Consider the following 22916-nt stretch of genomic DNA (forward strand, 5'->3'; position numbering starts at 1 on the left):
CTACAAGAAAATCTGTCACCAAAGTACACCAATATATATATACACACACATTTATAGCCCTTCTATCCCATGTGATATGGTGTCAAACAGAATTCAGTTCATATTATGATCCTGCTTTTGATTGGCTCTTTTATCAGTTAAAATATCAATGCAAGTGACTTAGAAATGCCTATGGCATATAAAAACTTTATTTTGCTAGTTAACTGGAAACCAAAACATGTTTTATAGCTTACATGAATTAGATATCATAGACCACATCTAAGAGCTTATACAACTGTACTTGTAAGTTAAAATTAAACTTCGTAGTAGCTCAGAAAGTTTAAGATATAAATTCGAAGTTCAGGAGATTTTGAAAAGTATATTCTTCCTCAGGATCAACAAATGGTAAAAGCAGAAGTGCTTGATGGAAATCATAACACTTTCATAAACATAAAGTGTTTACAAAATGATGGAGGGTAACAAATAGCAACAAATAAGCAGCTTGTATAGTGAGATTGTGGACATGGTGAATTCTAACTCTCCACTTATACAAAGCAGTCCTTTAGAAAAACATGATAGATGTGCAACTTGATGAGGCTTCTTAAGCACTACTCTGAAAAACAACCATACACATTATAAAAATCAATATACAAGTGAATAGACGGCCTTCACTTATTGATGTAGACATTAGGGTCAAATAACGAAAAAAGCATTAACTTGAAAAACTGAGCTTTCTGTCTAGGAACTTAAAAACATGTGAAATTTGGCTTTGGGCCATTTCAACCTTATGTCACATTTACAAGTTTCCAAAATTCCAATTAATATTCTTTCACTTATCTCTTTCTTTATATACATATTCATGTTCATAACATTTTATTCTGGTATTAGTATCATTAGTTAAAATATAACTTTCATAATTTTACAACTGTTTTTGCTTTACATTTTATTCAAGAAAATGTATTTAATTTCAATTTTCCAGTATGGTTTTTAAAACTTCTTCTAGTAGTTTCATTTCTACAACACAAGGATGCTCTCATCAATCCCATATTGTCAATTACATTTTCTTTCCCTTAACCTCTGACCTCATCCATGTATCACACCAGACAACTTCCTTATCTGTTGACACATCAGTTTTCAACAACCACTCTGACTGACAGGTATTTAAAATTATAGAAATTTTTCAAGCACTTGTGTTTTACACCCTAGAAATCCCTTCCACTTAGGTGATATTTTTGAACTTTTATTATCACACTGCTTTAGTTCACGGTGTTCTTTTTTTAAATACGAGTTTTTAAACATATTAGTTTTTATGACTATCAAGTCAAGTAAACAGAAAAAAAAATGCTAGAACTTATTATTGTGTGCAACATAAGTAAATTCACATTGCATATCTGAGTAGAATATCACTTAATACTTGTATAGGAAGCACAAAATATTATATTATTGTTTTAAAGTGTAGAAAAAATCAGATTAACATTTCTACTTACTTGCATAAATATGTACTTTTGATAAAAATTGAACTTTTCTTTTGAGAAAATAAATTCTCAAAAAAAGTGGTTATGTGAAATAATCAGCAAAACAGCTGAACTTAAATGTCAAGTAATAACTGATTTTGTATTTAAAATTTCAACTTTTTTATTCCTTCTAAACTACACAAGTAGTCTAAATATGTGCCAACAAATTAAGCTACACTATAGCATATGTTAATGTTCAAATGATGTCATTTCGAGGTATATAGAGCAGTAATATCATCTTTGTAGTATTGTTTTATGGCATTCCTACACAGTTTATATGTAGCAGTTACAAGCCCCGATTCTGGAGTCCATAGTTCAGAACATAGCTTTATCTTTTTGGGAATTTCAATTCCTCCAAGTTTTGCTGAAAAGAAAAGAAACATTTTTTTCAAAAATCAGAGTGACTATTAATGTATATTAAAAATTTACAGTAGATTTTTGATTATCCAGCTCCCTAGCTAAATTTAATATTCACACTTTCCTCACCTTTTAGTGGGTGTTAATAAAAGAAAAACATTACAGTTTATATTAGAAAGCAACACCCATACTAAGTCCAGCTAATAATTCCAGTTTTGAATAATGTCAGCTACTATTAACCTATAAAAGTCCAAAACAAACTCCAGTTTTAAACAATTTCAATTCCTACCAACCCATAAAAATTAATAATAACTTTTGAACAATGTTAGCTTTCATTAGCCTATAAAGGCTAATTGAAATTTCAGTTCTGAACAATTTCAGCTCTAATCAATTCATAAAGGTCAAAGATAAGGAACTTGGAGAAAATGGACATAGGGATAGTCTTCCTTTGAAGCCCTTTGAAAAATGGCATGAGATACCATTGTGAAGTTTCATGTGTCCTTCAAGGGCTACTAGCTATTACAACTGAAATTATGATGTATTCAGAAAGTTCTTAAAAATATGCAATATTTTCAATAAATTTGTACTTATGAAACTCATTGGAGCTTTATGTGTCTTTACATGCAAAAATGATCAACATAAGTTGTTCTAAATGTGTTGTAAAAACTTTAATTTAAAGTAATAAAACTTTATTCATTAATTTTCAATGATTTATATGAAAGTATGTTCTTATATTTAGGGCCATTTACTGAACAAATTACAAGACTTGATCTAAGATTAATACATTATACCACACATCATCTATGGTGAGTGAAGGTAAGTAATTTGCTGAAAATCAGGAAATGTTTAGATGCATACATGTCACTTCTCACTTTTATAACATACTAGTTGTTCTTTTATCCTGTTCTTAAGATGTGGACTATCAGTTACAATTACATTTCAACAGATATGATTCTACTAAACCATGAAATGCATATTTCTTAAAGTTCAAAGGAAACAATAAAGAAACATGTATTTCATGGTTTAGTAGAACCTTATCTGTTGAAATGTAGTTTTTAACTTATAATCCACACTTTAAGAACAGGATAAAAGAACAATTAGTAGAATACAAAAGTCAGAAGTAACATGTATGTATGTAAGCAGTTTTTCTGATATTTCTGTAAATTAATTACCTTCAAATGAGAAAGTTAATCTTACCATACAACACTTATCTTTGTATTAACTTTTTGCACTTATGTCTTGATAATTTATTATTTTTTTTTTCCAAGGGTTGATCTGTGCAATGCACACCTAAACTTTCAAATCTTTAGACACAGGACATATTAGAATTAGTTTTCAAAAACAAGATATGCAGCAAAAACTTGTTGCTGTTTCTCTATATGTGTTTTCTATTTCTTAAATCTGATACACAATTCAGTTTGTTTATTTTCCTAGCTTGCAATTTTAACGTATGTTATTTAAAATGACACACTACACAAGTAATCTCTCTAGCTAAAACAAAACCTATACCTTTCTTGCCATGCTCTACTAGGGATTTTAGAAACTCTGCAATAACATCCTTGTCTTTACACATTTCTTCAAAACTAAGGTCCTCTTTGCCCAAGCTCGCAGCTAGCAAATGCAACTGTTTTCGATCTGGTACTACCAATGCTACTACATATGATTCAAAGCTATTTCCATAGACACAGATGTTATTCAGCAGTGGAAATCTCTTCAGCTCAGTCTCTACCTTTCCCAAAGAAACATATTCTCCCAACTGGAGCTTTACTAAGTCTTTCTTGCGGTCTGGAGAAAAAAAATGTTTTTATCAATGACTGAAGACATCACAGTTTAGGTAGGAAGTTGAATTTCTTTACCAAAATCCTGAATAATTCAATCTACAGTTCTTACCAATAATTTTGATGGTACCATCAGGATACAGTTCAGCAATGTCACCAGTACTAAACCAGCGAATTCCATCTTTCTCAAAGAAAGCTTCATTGGTCAGTTCTTCATTTTTGTAATAGCCTTGTGCCACACTGTCCCCACCTACAATAACTTCTCCCCGAGGATGAGGTTTGTCCCATACAGAATATCCACCTTATAAAAATAATCAAACATGTTAACTAACAATCCTTAAAGACAAAAGAATCATCTAGGTTTCCTAAATGGGAATAGCTATAATACATTTTCCAAAAATGTTATTTTTTATATATTAATACTTTGCACATGGTTGTAATTTAGCAAATTTTATGAATGAAAATTGTAAGGCTACATATTACCAGCCATAGTATAGTACAAAACTATCGACAAAGAATTTAAAGAAAAATTATGTTTTGTAATGCTGTTACTATAAAAAGGTCTCTTGGTTTTATTTGGCATGATATTCATGAAACTTCAGAGCTGAGGGTAGAAGAAGTGAGCTCCACTATAACAGACAAGTAATAAGCTCGAATGTACTACTAGGGTGATAAGAAATAAGCTTAACTGACATGGATACAACAGATGAAAACCACAATTAAGGAACTCCTTTGTTAAAAGTAAGAAGGAAACTCCACTATCAGGGTTTAAGAGGTGAATTTTATCATCAGGACTCAAAAACAAGCTTCACTACCAAGAGTCAAATAAGTGATTTCAACATTAAGGGTCAGTGAAGTAAACCCCACTATTAAGGGTAAAAAATATGAACTTCATTAACAAAAGAACTAAGGTTTCAATACACAAGAAAAGAACTCAACTATAAAAGACATGAAAAGAAAATCTTGGCTAGATAAACAAAAATAGAATTATTTATCGAGAGCACAAGAAAACTGAATTATCAATGGTACTACAAAAGAACTTCACTATATGATTACAAGAAAACTCACTTATCAAAGGCATGAGAAGAGAACTCATTCCTTAAAATTACCAGGGAACAAAATTATAGAGGACACAAGATGAGAACTCAATTTTTGAGGGTACATATCTACTTATACCTGTGATAAATTTAACTAGTCTAGCATCTTCCAATAAAAGAGTAATAGACCAGCAACTAAAGTGCAAGAATCAGACAGAGTATGGTCTAAAAGTTCAATAGATAATATACCACAGTATGCATGCATGGCCTGATGGTTGGGGCACTTGATTTACACCCTGCAAGTCAAGAGTTCAAATTATTGTCACCAAACATGCTCACCCTTTCAGCTATGGGTGCATTATAGTGTGACAGTCAATCCCACTATTCATTGATAAAAGTGTAGCACAAGAGTTGGTGGTGGGTGGTGTTGACTAACTACCTCTAATCTTTCGCTGCTATATTATGAATGGTTACCTTGTGAAGAGATGGGTGTCATCATGTATATCTGCCCAACAATCATTAATGATGCATCAGCATCTAAGGTGCCCCAACAGTCGTAAGCAGCCTCAGGATTGAAAAAAAAATGCATGCATGAGAGGTAAGCAGCTGGTCAAGAGTATCCACCTCTCTGTTACACAAGCAACATGATTCATTTAGCCCAACAAGTTATAGGTATTAAGCACCAATAAAGAAACTGAATTGTTAATTACTTTGAATTATAAATTAATAATGCTAAACAACTTTAAAACTACAAATTTTTAGTGCATCTTCATTATTCAAGTATATGCTGTTTTTAAGTATTTTAGATATTATATTGATTTTATAAAAGGCTCTTTAATTCTTATAAAAAAGACCTTCCAAGTATGCGTATATCTTCATTTATGTTGCCTTCTAGCATGGATGGGACCATCTTTACAGTTATGTATTTAAATTATATTTGCAATACAGAAAAATGTATTTAAAATTCATTGCCCATCAAAATGTTGTGGTCCTCCATTCTCTTTCTTCTACCAGTACACTGAACAATAAGGCTAAATGTTAAAAGTTCTCAAATCCATATGTTTTTCACTGTAATTTATATTGCTCTGGCTGTATTAGTGTCCTTCCTTTCTATTATCCAGAATGGCTGGTGTTAAATAATTATACTTACACAACCATTTAGATTAAGTGTTCAAACATATGACTGTTTCCCATGGTACAATGACATCATGTGGGGGAAAAACCCTACTCTGTAATTACAAGTGCAAGAATTTCCAAGTACTTGTGACCACCTTTTTTGATTGGTTCAATTGAGTCACATGGAAATCTCTAATTGCCTTATGTGGAAATCATCATAATACAACAAAGATTTCATAGACATAAGATAAGGAACTTTATACAAGATAAGATTGAAATTACATTAATCTTAATAAATCAGTGACATGGGACCTACAAGACTGTTTATCCAAAACAAACTATTTTCTTCTTTTTGCATAAAGATTTCATTGAAGACATTCTACACAAATTATAATCCACAGAATTCCATGAATTTTCAGGAAAAGTTCATGCCTGTTTATTTTTTAAAAGTAAACCTTCTACAAAAAAGATATCATTCAATTTGATCTTTCACAAAGAAATGCCAACAAAATATTTTCTATTTCACTAGCAATTGCAATACTTAAGAGGTGACTTATAAAGTTTGCTAACTGGTTTTTTAAAACATAAAATTTACTAGAATCAACCTGAATAAGGTATAATGTGTTATGAAAGTTTAATTTAAAACAAATTACTTGAAAAAATGAAAACTACCAAAAATAACAGTTTCCAAAACAAAGAGCATATTATTCGTATTTCATTATCTCTTTACCTTCCTCCCAGTCTTTAAGTTGAATAAAACAGTCAGCAACTGGAGCTCCCACTCTTCCAGTGCTTAAGTCATTCACTGAAAAACAAAAATTACTGAGAACTTACATGTGCTACAAAATATTATATATTGCAATCTTAAACAACTGAGTTCAGTCTATTGCAATCTTGAGCAACTGGGTGTAATATCTTGAAATCTGATCTTAAATAACTGAGTTCGGTATATTGTAATCTTGAGTAACTGGGTGTAATATCTTGAAATCTGATCTTAAATAACTGAGTTCAGTATACTGTAATCTTGAGTAACTGGGTGTAGCAGCTTGAAATCTGATCTTAAACAACTGAGTTCAGAATATTGCAATCTTAGCCCTCTTTATATGGACTTGGTCATTTTGATCAACTTTGCAACCACTATGTAATTTTTAAGTATTTTTTATTACGTATTGTCTGTGAATTTATAGAGTCAGAGTTTGACTAGTCTCAGTGCAAGGTAATCTTCATATTAAGATTAAAAATGTTTTTTACAGTTTTTAGTTTTCATATGCATCATCTCTGGAACATCCTATATGAATATCAAGTTTTTTCAGTAAAACTATATTTTAACTCTTTGTTTCTCTACCCTGACACTGTATACATGTTTACATTTTATTACTTTTATAACAATAAATAAATAAAGAATATACATAAAAAACAAGATATTTAGTACTTATGTGTGGGTCTTTTGCTCTCGAAGTCTCATTGAAAGTTAACCCTTTTTGTAGAGGTGTTTAGTACCTTATTTAAATTTTGTTTATTTTAAACATGCAATTCACAACACAAAATACTAAAACACATACAAAAAAAACAGTGTCCTGACACTATTTTAATTTTGGGTTATTTCACTGTCTGTCCACACAATTTTGAGGATACGAGTTGAATCATATAATAATATATAATGCTCATTGTAAGTTTTAAATAATAACTCTTTTTTTAGATTGTTCACATAGTTGGAATTTCTTGGAATAAATATGATAATTTATTTTGTATCTTTTTGCACTCAGAAGTTGGTCTTTTGTTACCCATGTGTATCTTTTCTGTAATCAAAAATGAAGTTTTTGTTACCTTTTCTCATCTATTTACATTAAAAAGTTGGTTTGCATCTTCTGACACTATAAAATTTGCCTTTTGTTACCTGTATAATATATTCCTTTCAGTTGTAAGAAGGTGGCTGGGTATTTATTTCAGAGATATCTATTGGTTTGAAATTTTTTCTTATTATAGAAATGTCAAATTCAAATAAAGTAAACTTAACTTAGAAATATTAAAGGCTAGAATACCCACATTAAAATGAAGGAAGGAACCAGAAAATGCCACAAAGAACACTGGTTCACCAAAAGTAATGCTCTTATGCAGGAAGGGAACAACTTAGACCACAACAAATAAATTAAGTAGGTAAAATCCAGAATGAGAGTAAAGGTCACTGGACTGGATCATGGAAGTATCAAGTGAAGTGGATCATCTTCAAGGAGAATGGACCAAAATGAGAACACCAGAAAGGCATTCTTATCAGCAGGGCTTATCCCCCTGGAAACCCTTTACCATTTAATCATATATATATATACATCCATAAAAGATGGTTGGGCATCATATAAATATGTGTGGAGTCAATGAATATTCCCAGGTGTGGTCACAGGTAGTGACATAACAGATATGCAAGGTCAGAATACAACACATTATCTTGTACCTGTAATGGACAATTCTCAGGATAGAGGACTTATGATAAATAATAACTGAACATATTCCTGGAATTAAGCCTCCTATCCTCCTCACCTTGAAAGGCCAGACAAGTCATAAAACTAACGTAGTAAGTGGGAACTCAGTAACAATCGAAAAGATATAGGCAGACCCAAAAATTATCTTACCAACTCAAGGTTAATGCAATAACAATTAAAGTTAATGAAAAAAATAAAAGATAGCTTTAAGGTAATTCCATCATGGTTGGAGCTATGAGAACAAAAATCTCATCTCCAATGTCTCGAATGCTACACAAGCACATGCACACAAATGTAGGAAGATACCCACTGAGGCATCATCAGCCTTGAATTGGCATCTTCTGTCCACTTGCAGAGGGCATCACCCTCTCACGAAGCTCCAACATAATTTTGTCTAGAACAAATGCAAAGGTATACGTAACATGTAAGAGGTGAAAAACAATGGTTACGTTTTCACTTAATTCAAATTTTAGGTAGGAAGGAATGATCTGGGTACAAGTATAAAGCCTTTCAAGAAAATAAGACATGTGAAGCATTATGGGCATAGATTCAACTCTGGACAGACCTTGCGTATTCACAAACTTTCTTTAGTGCAGACCATCTTTTCATTGGTCGCATTTCTAAAGATACTGAATTCGTTGGCAGTAATTCTTACTCCCTTGCAAACAGTGATGGTGAATGGTAATGATGATTATGTACTGTATTTTGCACATGCTCTTTAGTTCTTGAGCTCAAACAATAAATTGTAGTGCCCATATAGCCATGGTTACAACTTGAACATGTAAATTTATAGAGGACATAAGAGCAATGTGTTTTAGGAATAACTTAATTTGAGACACACTTTATTATTCAAAATCATTTTTAATCTTCTTCTTCAATTGTAATGAATGTTTGTCTGTAAAAGGTAAGAAACAATAAACTACTTCTTTAGTTTCAATATGTTTACTGACTTTAGAAATGTACAAAGATTTTAAATATTTCTTAATAATACCATCACTCGGTTGTGAAGGGAAGCTATTTTTTTGTAAGAAGACTTTTGTTTGTACTTCATGAAATTCAGAAAATGAACTAACTATAAGCTCAATGAATTATGTAAATTAAGTTCTTATCAAACTTAAAAGGTAAAAACCTGTCAAAGTTAACATTTTCTAACACTGAAAATGTATTTCCAATAAGTACGTACCTCCTTTCACCCAAAGGCATCTCATCCTTGATTTGCTCTTTAAGCATTGCTAAAGTTTTTTAACAGTGCACCAGTCTTTTATACCCCTTCATTTTTGTGCCATTGCACATGTGATTACCCTCCACCAATCATAGTGCGCCACCTATACTGCATGGTATTTTTTTCATTTCATGTATTGTACGTAACAAATTGTGTAATCAACAAGTGCAGTCAACCCAGGCAAAAATATCTGGGGCAAAAGCCTTGTGAAATTATGGAGTATGTCAAAATCTTCACTTTTGAGAATTGACAGATGCAAGTAAGAAACACCAGCAATTCAGTGGGGAGGAAGAGTAGGAAGTGGGTAAGCAGAAGTAAGCACCTAGCAGAAATACATTTTTAGTGTTAGAAATGTTAACTTCCGAAATGGTACTACCTCCCATTACCCAAAGCTAGAATCCCATGTTGCAAAGGTGGAGGAGTCGGTGAAGGTGCAAAAGTAATCAAACAAGTGAAGAAGAACTGCAGTGAAAGAACAGGTGTGCCACAATTATAAAATGAGGCACATCTGTGGGGTATAGCACTACTTCTGGAACAGATATGCTATTCACCCAGTAACGAACAAGTAAGACACATAGGGTGGAATTTAAAAAAACAGGCACCATGTCATGTACTACAGATTCCACCATGGACAACAGATAGTACATAAGATGTCCACATATATATCAAGTGTGAGCGCACGTGACATAATCATAGTGAGATTTGGAGAAGGTGCCTGGAATCAGATATAAGAATACGTGGCTTTGGATAAAGGGCCGTAAAAGTATATGAATAGGCCAAGTGCAGTCTGCCCAAGCAAAGAACATCCACGAAAGTACCTTGGATTTACATTAATATAGCCAAGTGTGGTCGAATTAGGCAAAACATCTTGAGGAAGCACCTTGGTATATGTCAGTTTATGTCAAGTGCAGTCCAACTGGTCAGAAAACATCTAGTGGAAGTACCTTGCATGGTATTTTTTTCATTTCATATATTGTACATAACAAATTGTGTAATCTACAAGTGCAATCAGCCCAGGTAAAAACACCTGGGGCAAAAGCCTTGTGAAATTATGGAGCATGTCAAGTACAGTCCATCCAGGCAGAAAACATGTAGTGGAAGCATCTTGCGTAAGACTGATCGATTTACCTCTTGAATGTAATAATTTTGAGAGATCAACAAGTGCAGTCCACCCAGGCAAAAATCATCCAGGGGATTGCCTTGTGAAATGATGTAATATGACAAGTGTGGTCCATCCAGGCAGAAAATATCCAGTGGAAACATCTTTCATAAAATTGGTTGTTTCATATCATGAACATAAGTTAGTTAGTGATCAACAAATGTGGTCTTCTGAAGCAAAAACATCAAGGGAAAGCACATTGTGATATAAGTGAGAATGTCAAGTGCAGTCCATATGGGCAGAAAACATCGAGTGGAAGCACCTTGCATAAAAAAAAAAATATTTAGTGAACAACAAGTGCAGTTGGCCCGAGCAAAAACATCTGAGAGAAGCACCTTGTGTTTTATTGAGTATAGAAAGTGCAGTCCATCTGGGCAAAAAACATCCAGTGGAAGCACCTTACATAAAGTTTGTATTTCACAATCAATAAGTGTGGTCTACCCAGGCAAAATACATAAGGTAGAAATGCCTTGGATTGATCATATTATGATATTGTATAATATAAAATATAATGACGATAGCTCTCTTTTCACAGAGTGGGCACATATGACTATGAAGTTTGTTTTATCGTACAAATCCCACTCCAAAGGAAACCTCCATGGTTCATCACTCCAGCGACTGGGAACTGGAAGTGACAAGAACTCCCGTGGTCCACTGGAAGAAAAGGGGGTGATACGCAATGGGGAGTCTGGAGGAACGACACACTGGAGACAGTGCAATGGGTGTCTGCAATTCCCTATTTTGAAAAGCAGAAAAACCCTGATTGCAAAAATCCCCATCTGCTTTACTCATGAATTCCATGAGTGACAGTCCGTTATATATGATACAGTGATAAGAAAGAAAATATGTATACACATAGATATATACACACCACTAGATAAGCTGCTGGTGGTCTTACAAAAACACCCCATCTCTGCAGTGAGTGTTATGGAAGTATACAGATACAGTGCCAAAATATAATATTCAGTATACCTGACCAGGCAACACCTGCCACCAGGTGAGATCCTGAAATATGATGTATATCAACAAATTAATGTAAAAAAAGAATAATATGTCGACTTACCCCAGGCAAAGGCAAACAGACATGTATAGAATTGCCACAATAGGAAGATGATACCCGCTCAAGAAAGACACAGCTATGTTGTGCAGATAAAGAGCAAAAAAAGTATTGACAGTTGTCCACATACCAGGTTGAACAATCTCCTCCAGAAGACAGAGCTTGTGAGCAGCTAAAGACATAGTTAGATGACAAATTTGGTGTGAAGAAATATGATGTAGATGGTGAATGTCCATGGACATGTCAGAATACGCCAGTCTTATGAGTGGACAAATCCAATAATAGGTGAAAAGATCATGGGAAATAGAGGAATTCCATGGAACAAAAAAAAAGAAAGGAATGAGAACCACAAAAGGAGGCAGTACGAGCCACATAACACAGCAGGTAACACACTGGACAAAGTAGACGATCTGGACCCGAACAGGAGGGAAAAAGAAGGTAAGGAAATAGGAAATAAGGCCTAACAACTTTCCCATGCAGCCAATGTTCTGAGAAGGAAGGCTGAATCTAGATAGCAGAGAACATATGAGGAATGGTAAAGGATGCGGGAAACATTAATCACATGAATATCAGAACAACAATGACTGCATATCAGAAGGGAGAGGAAATAGGTCTTAAGGGAAAATGGGTTGGTTTGAATTTCTTGCAAAGCTACACCAGGGCTATCTGCACTAGCCGTCCCTAATTTAGCAGTGTAAGACTAGAGGGAAGGCAGCTAGTCATCATCACCCACCACTAACTCTTGGGCTACTGTTTTACCAACAAATAGTGGGATTGACCATCACAATATAATGCCTCCATATCAACAGCGTAATACCTTTGACCCGAACAGGAGGGAAAAAGAAGGTAAGGAAATAGGAAATAAGGCCTAACAATATTTGGAATATTGTGTAGGAATATTTGGTGGGACAGGATTTTGAACTCACCACCCTCAGATTGTGAATCCAGCACCCTAACCATCTGGCTATGCCAAGCCATCTGGATAGGGGAAAAGACCAAGGCAAAGAGTCTGATTGGAGGGAGGCATATAGGTTAAGACCCCCTCCAATTTCAACTGAAAGCTTCCACCCCCAGAGCTGAGAGGTGAGGAACTGGAGACCAAAAAAAGGAAGGAAGTTTGGTATTCCAGTGAGTGAGAAATGTATATATATGCAGAGTTCCCAGTTGAAAACACCCACAGAAAACCTGAGGATGAAGGGACCACTCCATGAGAAGAACCTTACTAGTAGTAAAGAAAAAGTAATTTACCAAAAAATTAGCATTAACAGTGAAATGAAGTAAAATGCAAACAAAAACAAAGGAATAATCCAACTCCAAATGCAAGTTTAAACTAACTTAACCTAAATAGCAAAAGAAGTATAAAAGTTATAATTTTCCTATACTGAAAATGTATTTCTGATAGGGAGTTCCCTCCTCTCACAAGATTAGCTGTTGTCATTTATTGCTGCCCTCTATTTGCAAACTTTTTTATAATGCATGCCACAAGCCTTTTGCATCCCTCCTATTGGAATCAAATTATTCGAAGATGTGTCTCATTCAAATCATAATGTGTCACCAATCCACCAATAGGATCACAGTACACTCACATGACACATGTGACTCCCTCTATATGCTTCTACTGAACTATCACTTCAAAGTTTGGCAGATGATGGAAGCACCAGGAAGTGAGTGGGGAGGAGGGGTGGGAAGTGTGAGAGAAAGGAAGAACCTATTGGAAATATATTTTCAGTATAGGAATATTTTCGATATGGTACTTACATATTTTCACAAGATTAACAAGAATCCCACATTAATTAGGAGGAGAGACCAGTGTGAGGGAAGAACAGACATACCTCCTGAAAGCATCTGAAGGATACCCTTGTAGATGAGAGTCAGATCTGAAGATCTGGAGAGGGGAACTGCACCACTTCTGATCCAGGTATACTCTTCGCCCAGTTGAGGAATGTGTAAAAATCAGGATGGAAAATGAGAGGAGCACATCCTAGTGGGAGAGAAAGTGGTAGGAAAGTGATCCTAACTGAAGAAAGATATAGTAACCCAATCCCACAATAAGAAAGTGTGTGAATGAGGATGTGTCCCATGGTGTAGAATGGTTCAAACCCAAGAACTAGAAAATTCAGAAATAATTCAATTCCTGGGTATTACACAGGAAGAGCTCTGAGCTATTGATCCAAGATTGTGACGTCTGGTATTGAAAGGAAGTCTACCACATGCAATCAACGCCTGTGACCTTTAAACAGGTCGGGACCATCCAAAGGGGAATAACAGCCACAATCTTGTTTCAGGTAGTAAGTGTACAAGACAGAAATGTACGAATATGAGACTCCAAGGATTGCAATGTCATGAGAGATAGCAGAAGTATTCTTTAAACTGTAATGATCCAACATCTCTAATATAGCAAATACTGTGTTAATAATAAATGAGACTTAGACTTGTGGATCATTCACCCAAGAGATGTGGCTACCTATATGTTCAACTGAGTTTGATGAACAGATTAAGTAGATGAAAAGCTCAAAATATGCTACTTGTCCATGTACAACTGAAAGCTGATGTCAAGTGAAAGAAGAAGACCAACAAATCTTTTGGCTACTCAAAATAAAGTGTAAGGTACCAAATAGAAAAGGGCAATGAACTGATAAACCACCCTTTATTGGTAAAACCCAAAATGATGAGGTGACATATGACTAGGGTATATGCAGATAAGCATTCAGTATATCCACCTTTGTCATCCAAGGTAGAAATTTGACACTGACTAAAAGAGTCAGGAGAAAGAGAGTAGTTGGTAGCTAATGACTGTGCCAAAAATAAATTTTCAAAGTGAGACAAATCATAATGCACATAACAGAAACCAGAAGATGAGTTACCAATAACCAGTCTGGAGGTCAAGAACTTTAGAAAACAAAAAGAGTAGAAGATTACCACACTAAAACCTCTCTTGTATCATAATGCAGGGAATGTGAAGGCTATTAGCATTTTGCTGATTTCTACAAGCATCAGTAATAACCCAAATATCAGGAAGTGATTGAAGAAATAATGTTCATGAATCATCCAACATGACACTAACATCAGGTGTAACATAAATGGGTTCAAGATTTGAAATTGAGTATACCCAAGAAAAAAAAATGAGAAATTAGCCCAAAAGAAGCATTAATATAGGCCAAATGCATTTATCAATAAGTATTTATATTAGAACTAAAGGATCTCTTTGCACACATGTTGACTGCATGAATAAGGCCTCAAAAAATAGAAGAATTCATGATATTTGAAGAAGTACTAGCACCAGAAATAGCATTCACTTTAGAATTCATAGTGAAGTTAACAGCATGACTTTCAACAATAAAATCTGGCTCCTGATTAGAAAGCAGGGTCTATACATTTTCCTGACACTGATGGAATAAGGCACATGGTAGATGGGATAAAATGGCATCTTCTCTGCATTGCATCGATGATATTTAGTTCCTAAACTCACATTGCAGTTGACAAACATAAGATAAACTAAAAAAAAGGTTTTTAATATTTCAGAAATGTCTACTTGATTTAAATCTGAATATTTACATTCTGAAAAAAAATGTTACAATATTAATTAGAAGGAATTTTCTTTATTTTGAAAAGCATATTCAATCTTTCATTAGAATGCTAAAAAAGAAATCATAATGAAGAGTAATGTACTAATATTAGATAAAAACTTACTTCATATTAATAGTGGCTCAATCAAAGGAATGTTAAGTGTTGCCATCCAAAATAAATTATGGAAATTATCCAACAATGCTTAAATATATAATCTTTTTTGTCACTTGGAACCACTGGAAAACTTAATCTAATCATGATTTTTTTTAATATCAAACAACATGTAATGAACTGATATTTAACATTACTGAAACAAAAACTAAAATCACACTTACAGGTAAAGTTTACTACGAAACTCAGCTTTAAGCAATTTACTTTTGATATCACAGAAAAACATCTTATTCATGTTGAAACTCACTTTCCATCAGAGTTGCTGCAGCTGTGGTTTCTGTGAGTCCATACCCCTGAAGTAAGTACACATCTAGACAAGTGCTGATAAATGTGTGTGTATCTGGAGAAAGTGGAGCACCCCCTGAGACAATAGCACGGAGTCGTCCACCAACTAAATCTTTGATACTTCTGAACAGAACCCTTGAAGGTTATTAAAGCAAACAATGATGATATTTTTAGTGGTTTCTTAAGATTAACACTAAATGCCAAAAATCTGACAATCATAAAACAATTCTAGATGATAATTATACTTTATTTCAAAGATAATAATAATTATGTTTAAAGATAATATTGTACATTGGCTAAAGGTACAATACATTTCAAATGTTAATGTGACTTACAAACTTTACATTAATAAGCCTAAAAGACTTTTACCTAGAAGACTGACATATGTTAAATGATAAAAATATATAAAAAACAAACTTTTTTACTTAAAAGTAGTTGGCTTAGAGTACATTGCAATTTGTGCTTAAGTATATAAACTTTGGTGTTTCAATATGTTCAGTATAAGAGGTATAAGCTAAGTACAAGGAAGTATTAATAATCTATGTATTAGTTCCTAAGTTAGCTTATAGATGGTTATCAGTAACTTGCCAATTTATAATGGGTGTCTCAAACCCCCACTTCTTCCATCTCTGTTTGTACTTCAATGCAAAATCAAAAAGTTTTCTGGTGAAGTTTCCTTCACATTGGATAACCTCTGTTATTCCTTTCTGGATTCTCTCCAGTATTAACTAAAACAAATTATCATTTTTATGTAGCAAATGAAAAGTAAGTTATAAACATATATTAAAAAAGCACATTTCTACCAAATATTGAAGGAGCAAAGGATAAGACTAAATTTAAATTTCAAATATCATGAAATGAACTGGTTAAAATGTGAAACTTAAGAATGACAAAAAATAAAAATAACAAGCACTGTTCAGCATTTTCTTTCAAAATAACTAATGTACCATTAGCAATAATATTGCAATGTTAACTATCCAGATTGATTAAAGATCATAAATAAATATCATACTGTTACTAACCAGAATTGATTTAAAATATATTTGTTAGTAGTAAAATGTACAGCAGTTAACTTTCAAAAACAAACTGCTGTAAAATATACATTTTAAGTACGTCTTGAAAAAAGGCTTGCATTAAAATGTTCTCTACTGATAAAACATTTACTTCAAAATTAATAACAAAATTAAAAATAAATCTACATCTGTATGAATATCAACATTATTAATTTTAATTATCACAGGAAATTCTAATGTTTTTAAGTTTTATAGTCACCTTTCATCAATTAAAGCATGTAGTTCAAGGATTTGTTTTTCAAATACAGAAAAACAATATACAATAGTGAACAGTTATTTCTAGTTCAAGGAGAATTTGTATGGTTGATATAAACCTCTTCTTTGAACCGACCTCAATAATCCACAGTGACTATGAAACTATATCTTTTCTGTGTAAACAATGTCTAGTTTATAATTCTGAGCTTAAAACACAAACTGTGGTCCTTAGATGACTAAATAAATTCTATTTTATAAGAAATTTATTTTTCACTCACAGGAACAGCTGAGATAACTGTTGGTTTCAAAACTGAAGCATCACCCTTACAGCCTTTTTTTACAGCAGTAGACTACAAACAAATTTAATTCCATTAAATTTCATTTTTTAAGCAGATTCTTTCCTTATAATTCAATACACAAGAAAAAATATGCAAAGAAAAATCATTATCAATCTTCTTTTTTAACATTTGTTAATTTTCAGAAGTTCTAAATCTTCTAAAAAGAAAAACTGTTCTAACATATCCTTCTTCAAATAAAATTTTTGGTTCTCAATTGAAATTTTTATCTCATAGAATTTCCCTATAGTAAAGTAAGTTTTTTCCTCCTCTGCATGGATATTCTTATAGTTTCTAAGCCTTGCATAATATTTCATAAAATAGAATGACTTAAACACACTTGCTCTGTTGTAGTTGATGAAAATATAATAAAAAAGTTGAGTTATAGAAGAAAATAACATCAAACTTCTTTACCTTATCTGTCATTGTTAAAGGAGAGGAATAACCAAGAGGAACTCCAACTGCTAAGAAACAGCATTCTGTTGCAGAAAAAAATAAGAATAAATAATCAATACATGCTGCAAAAGACATTCAAATATATTAAAAATCCTCTTCCATTCTTATTTGTAGGAATAATTTTCTCTAACACTAAATCATACATTTTTCTACATGTTTTACTTTTTATTTGCATAATCTCCTTCTGAAATTAAAAAAAAAGTATCTATGCCAAAAATAGTTAATCAAAAGTATCAGTGCACATTGCTTTTTTTATTAAAACAGCATATGCATAATATGGATGAACGATGTTTTACGTTGTTTGAAAGTGTTAAAATAATAAAATACTTGAAAATCATGAATACATTGGTTGTCTCTCCTTACACATTGAAAACTTTATATTGAGCTAGATTTCTAAATGTAGTTAAACTACTGCAAGATATGTCTATGAGTTCTCCAAAACATATTTTAAAGACTACAATAATGTACTTTAATATTTGATGACTATGTCAATGACAAGAGTCACTCTTTACACTTATGAGGTAATAAATTACTTAAGACACATTAATTTTACTAAAGATATTATTAACTATTAAAGCAAACAAGAAAAATATATCAAACTAGCAGATGTCCTCTGAAAAAATTCAATGGTAAATTTCCTAAAAATTGTGATGAATAAATAAAAAAATGTCCAATGAACCCAATTCCTTGGATCATAGCATATATGCGATATGACTGTCTAATGCATTGCTTTCCAAACTTTTTTCACTGACGACACTCTAACCCACTTACCTTAATTTGCATGACACCCCTTCTTCCACATGCAATATTTGTTTTGTAGTTTTTTTATGTTCTTAATCATTCTTCATTTAGTGAAACTCTCACAACACCCCTAGCAATTTGTCACAACACATAGTTTGTAAACTACTGGTCTAGTGGGCTGTTTACAACCATATTTTGTCATTCCATGTGTTATTTCAGTAAGAAAATGGCATTGAATTTGATTTTTCATCAAAGGAGACTGACTGCGATATACTGTTGGCAAAAATGTTTGGGTTTTTATACAATGGGTTCATCCAGCATAACAGAGAATTCAATTCGTTAAGTAGCTACAGGGATTTTTTTACACTGGATACCACCTTCCTTGTCATTTCACTGAGTGTAAGAATAGACTGCTACCTAAGTGAGTGCTTTTTGACAATCATAATTTCTACAAGAAGCACCAAAGGGGAGATAACAAATCAAATCAATTTATTCGACATGGTGCAATAAAACAAGCATTCTATGTAATTTCTTTTTCTATGATTAATCATTCAGGAGCATGACAGAGAGACAGACATTTGGCTCTTATATATATAGATGTGAGACTTGAAGTTTAAAAAAAGTCCCACTGATTATAATCGTTTCAAAATACAATAATATTGCCTCATTTTCATGTAGGTAGATAAAAAAATTACAGTACTACTTGCTGATTGAGGCCAGCACAACAAAGCTAGTACCTTTCACTCTGTATTATCATACTGGTAGCATATTGAAGTATACGATATTGATAAGATATACTGTACTGCTATCATAAATATTACCTTCTAATTAAAAAGGTTGACCAGTTCATTGAATTACAAGTCATCCTTCCTCTCAAGTAAACCTAAGATCATGATACAATAATGAGAACAGAATAACCATATTTTCATAGAATATTTAATTATTTGTCACCGATGATAAGTATTAAATTATTTTGCTCATGAGACAGTGTTAAAAATTATGAGGTTTCTCAATTATACAAAACAAAGAGACATAATACATATACTGATGTAGAAATCAACTGATTTAGTGCTTATTAAGATTTCCTAACTATCTAAACAATGTTATTTGTGCATTTTGCAACAACTGTATTTTAAAATTAGAGGCTTGTCTATCAGATACTTAATATTGCACCTTACTTGTATGTTAAAACACTTCTTTGAAGGTTGAAAGCTTATAAGAACTCAGGTGTTTTATTTTGTTATTCTTTCTATGACCTTTTTTGTATATACTATATTTATGTTTTAATGACAAGACTTAAGAGTTTCTGTCTTGGTATATGTGTTTTTTCTAGAATATTCTCAAGATATCATAATGACAAACTGTACAACTTATCTACTTCCAATAAATTACAGGCAACACACAAGTACATGAAACTGACCTGCAGCTAACTCCAGTACATGAGCTAGGGGTAAATATGCCATATAGACATCTCCTGGCCTGAAAAGTTTACAACACATGAGTTAGGATTACCTCAGGACATCAACAAAGAAACTATAAAAATTCATTCCTCACATTCTTTATAAAAAATATTAGGATCCAAACATTTTGTCCCTGACTTTCCATACAACAAAAACACAAAAAACATTTGATATTTTTGTTCTAGAAAGTTTGTTTTGGTTTGAATTTTGCAAAAAGCTACACGACGGCTATTTGTACCAGCCATCCCTAATTTAGCAGTATTAGACTAGAGGGAAGGCAGTTATTCAACACCACCCACCACCAAATCTTCAGCTACTCCTTTTCCAATAAATAGTGAGATTAACCATCACATTATAACATCCATAGGGCTGAAAGAAAGATCATGTTTGGTGTGACGGGAATTCGAACCCACGACCTTCAGATTGTGAGCAGAGCACTTCAACCACCAGGACATTTTAAAAAGAACATGTCATAAAACAAACACCAAATTATTTCTGACACTATGATTTATCAGTTGAAATTTTTTTCATAAAAAAAAATTGTCACATAAGAACAACATTGCTGGGAAAATGTAAGTTCTTTGATTCAACAATTTTTGAAACAAAAAATATCAAGAATCACAGTACAAACTACATGAAAAACAATAAACAACATGATACAGCAGTCATAAATAGTTTAAAGATAATTTTTCTTGAAAAGAAAAAAGAAATTGTTAATATATATTACAGCTCAAATTTATAAGATAAAGTTATAGGTAACTAGAAACAATGAGCAAGTATTGGAGAAACAATAGGTTCCAATCTTTCATAGAAAAAAATATGGTTTAGGTGCAAAATCTTGTATGAAATTTTGTGACCAAAATGTTTAATATTATCAAACATGACACAGAATAATTTTTTAGAAAATTACATGAAAAAATTATGAACATGATACACTACCAAGCATTAAAAAATAAACAGTATCATTCATATCTTACACGTAACACAGCTTAGGCATAAATACAAAAGAATTTTCTTTTCTCTTAGATAAATGAGTAAATTAGCAAACTTTTTCTAGCTCTTGCATGTGAAATTTCACAATTTCTTATTCTTTCACACATCCTGTATCTATCCTTAATCTATCATATGCATAATAAGGGGGGGGGGGGGACTACAACTAACTTTAGTCCAAAAATTTTGAATACTTTATATATTGATTTTTGATCCAAAGCAATAACTAGTTGTAATCAGCTAAAACTTCTAATTTAAGGGAGTTTAACGGAGAGCTTGATAACCATTTGAATGATAAGGGCTGGCTTTGAATTTTTTAGATTTTATATTAGTGTTTAGTTTAATGGATAGGATGACCTAGATGGACCAAAAGGTCCCCTGTTGTTCTTTAATGTTATGTTAATTGTTATCTGGAAAAAAAAAAATGTTCAAAAACATATGATAAAGAGAGCGAAATAATTTTGCTTTTCTACCCCAACCCCACTGCAATTTCCATCATATTGTTGCGTCAGCGAGGTCACGTGACTAGTATCACGCCACGTCCTTCTCGAATTTCGTGAATTGTTGGGAGACTACTAGATCGGGGGTAGTCTGGTATATATAAGACGGTCACAACATGATGGAACAATATATGTGTAATGTAATGAGTAATTGGAGGTATGTGTAATTGAACTGAGTATTGTTGAAGTCGAGCACGCGAGACGTTCGTTGAGAATTATAGCATTTGTTATAGCGCAACTGTTTAAATTAAGTGTATCGCAAAGTTATATTCAGAAAGAATAAACCAGTTTTATTTAAGAAAGGACTTGTGTCGCTAAAGTTTCGTCGGAACGAATTTACGGAAAATTAACTAACGAACAGACACGTAACAATATCTTGGACATTGCATAAAAATAAACCTAAATTGCTACTCAAATTTTCCTTCTCAGCAGGCATATCTTCTGATAAGCTTGATTCACTTCTGACTTTGGCCCTCTGGAATATTTTATATGAGAATTGTTTAACTAATTATGTATATATATACTACTTACCTTAAATCTTCAGCAACTTTCATGAACCCATTGCACGTACTGATAATGTTCTTATGAGTAATCATCACACCTGTATAAATATTTATTCCAGGAAACTTAACAGTGTAAAAATGAAAGAATAATTCATTTTTGTAATCAAAAATTTATTATCAGGAATAATTTATTTCAAACACAAAAAAAATGGTATATTTCAGTTAGCTTTAAAACAGAAAGAAATCTTAACAATAAAATTTCATTCATGAATTTGTATTGACTTAATCATTTACAACTACAAATTTTTACAATGTTGTTATTAGATGTGTAAGATTTCTGTGATCATAGCCTCTAACAAACATGAACGTAGATAGGAGCAGAAAATTTTAACAGTACTGAAACTTTCAGCAATCACAAATGTTTTCCTCTGACTTTGTCAGCACAAGTGTGATTATCACTGGTAAAAAGTTTGTGGAATAAGTCAAGGTACAGATTCACTAGTGTATTAAAAAATAGATTGAATACACAACAAAACACAAATCTGACACAAACCAAGTTTGAAAAGTTTTTTTTTGTGAAATTACTCCAAACTGGTTCCAATCTGGTTGAAACATTTATAAATGTTTTCTCTGGAAAACTTGTGTTATGACTTATGAAGAAATGTCAGTAAGATTTATTCCTCTGTTTTATTTTCCTGGACATACAATATAAAACTTTAACAGAAAAATCCAGTGTGACAGAAATAGGAAATGGAATATCATACCTTTGGGTTTGCCCGTAGATCCACTAGTATACATAATTATGGCTAAATCACTGGGGACTGGACTTTCACCTTGAAGTGCTGAAAATCCAAATCAATTTGTTAAAATATTCTATGACATTTTTATACACATAAAATGTATATATATGTCACATAAATACACATTGGCATACACACACACAT

General features: G+C 32.6%; 1 protein-coding gene across 1 annotated transcript in view; it reads right to left on the bottom strand.

Moving 5' to 3' along the window:
* Positions 1-159: 159 nt before the first annotated feature.
* Positions 160-22916, bottom strand: part of LOC106471387 (long-chain-fatty-acid--CoA ligase 4-like) — a 22942-nt gene continuing 185 nt past the window's right edge. Inside the window, exons 2-12 of the mRNA XM_013931984.2 lie at positions 22737-22814; positions 22001-22070; positions 19940-19998; positions 17737-17801; positions 17266-17337; positions 16308-16447; positions 15682-15854; positions 6512-6586; positions 3741-3929; positions 3360-3635; positions 160-1857 (exon numbers count right to left, since the gene is read on the bottom strand). Coding sequence (XP_013787438.1) covers positions 1700-1857; positions 3360-3635; positions 3741-3929; positions 6512-6586; positions 15682-15854; positions 16308-16447; positions 17266-17337; positions 17737-17801; positions 19940-19998; positions 22001-22070; positions 22737-22770 — 1311 coding nt within the window. The 5' untranslated portion in view covers positions 22771-22814 and the 3' untranslated portion in view covers positions 160-1699. The remainder of the gene's footprint in view (positions 1858-3359; positions 3636-3740; positions 3930-6511; positions 6587-15681; positions 15855-16307; positions 16448-17265; positions 17338-17736; positions 17802-19939; positions 19999-22000; positions 22071-22736; positions 22815-22916) is intronic.

Source organism: Limulus polyphemus, unplaced genomic scaffold (assembly GCF_000517525.1).
Source record: "Limulus polyphemus unplaced genomic scaffold, Limulus_polyphemus-2.1.2 Scaffold4590, whole genome shotgun sequence".
NCBI lineage: Eukaryota > Metazoa > Arthropoda > Merostomata > Xiphosura > Limulidae > Limulus > Limulus polyphemus.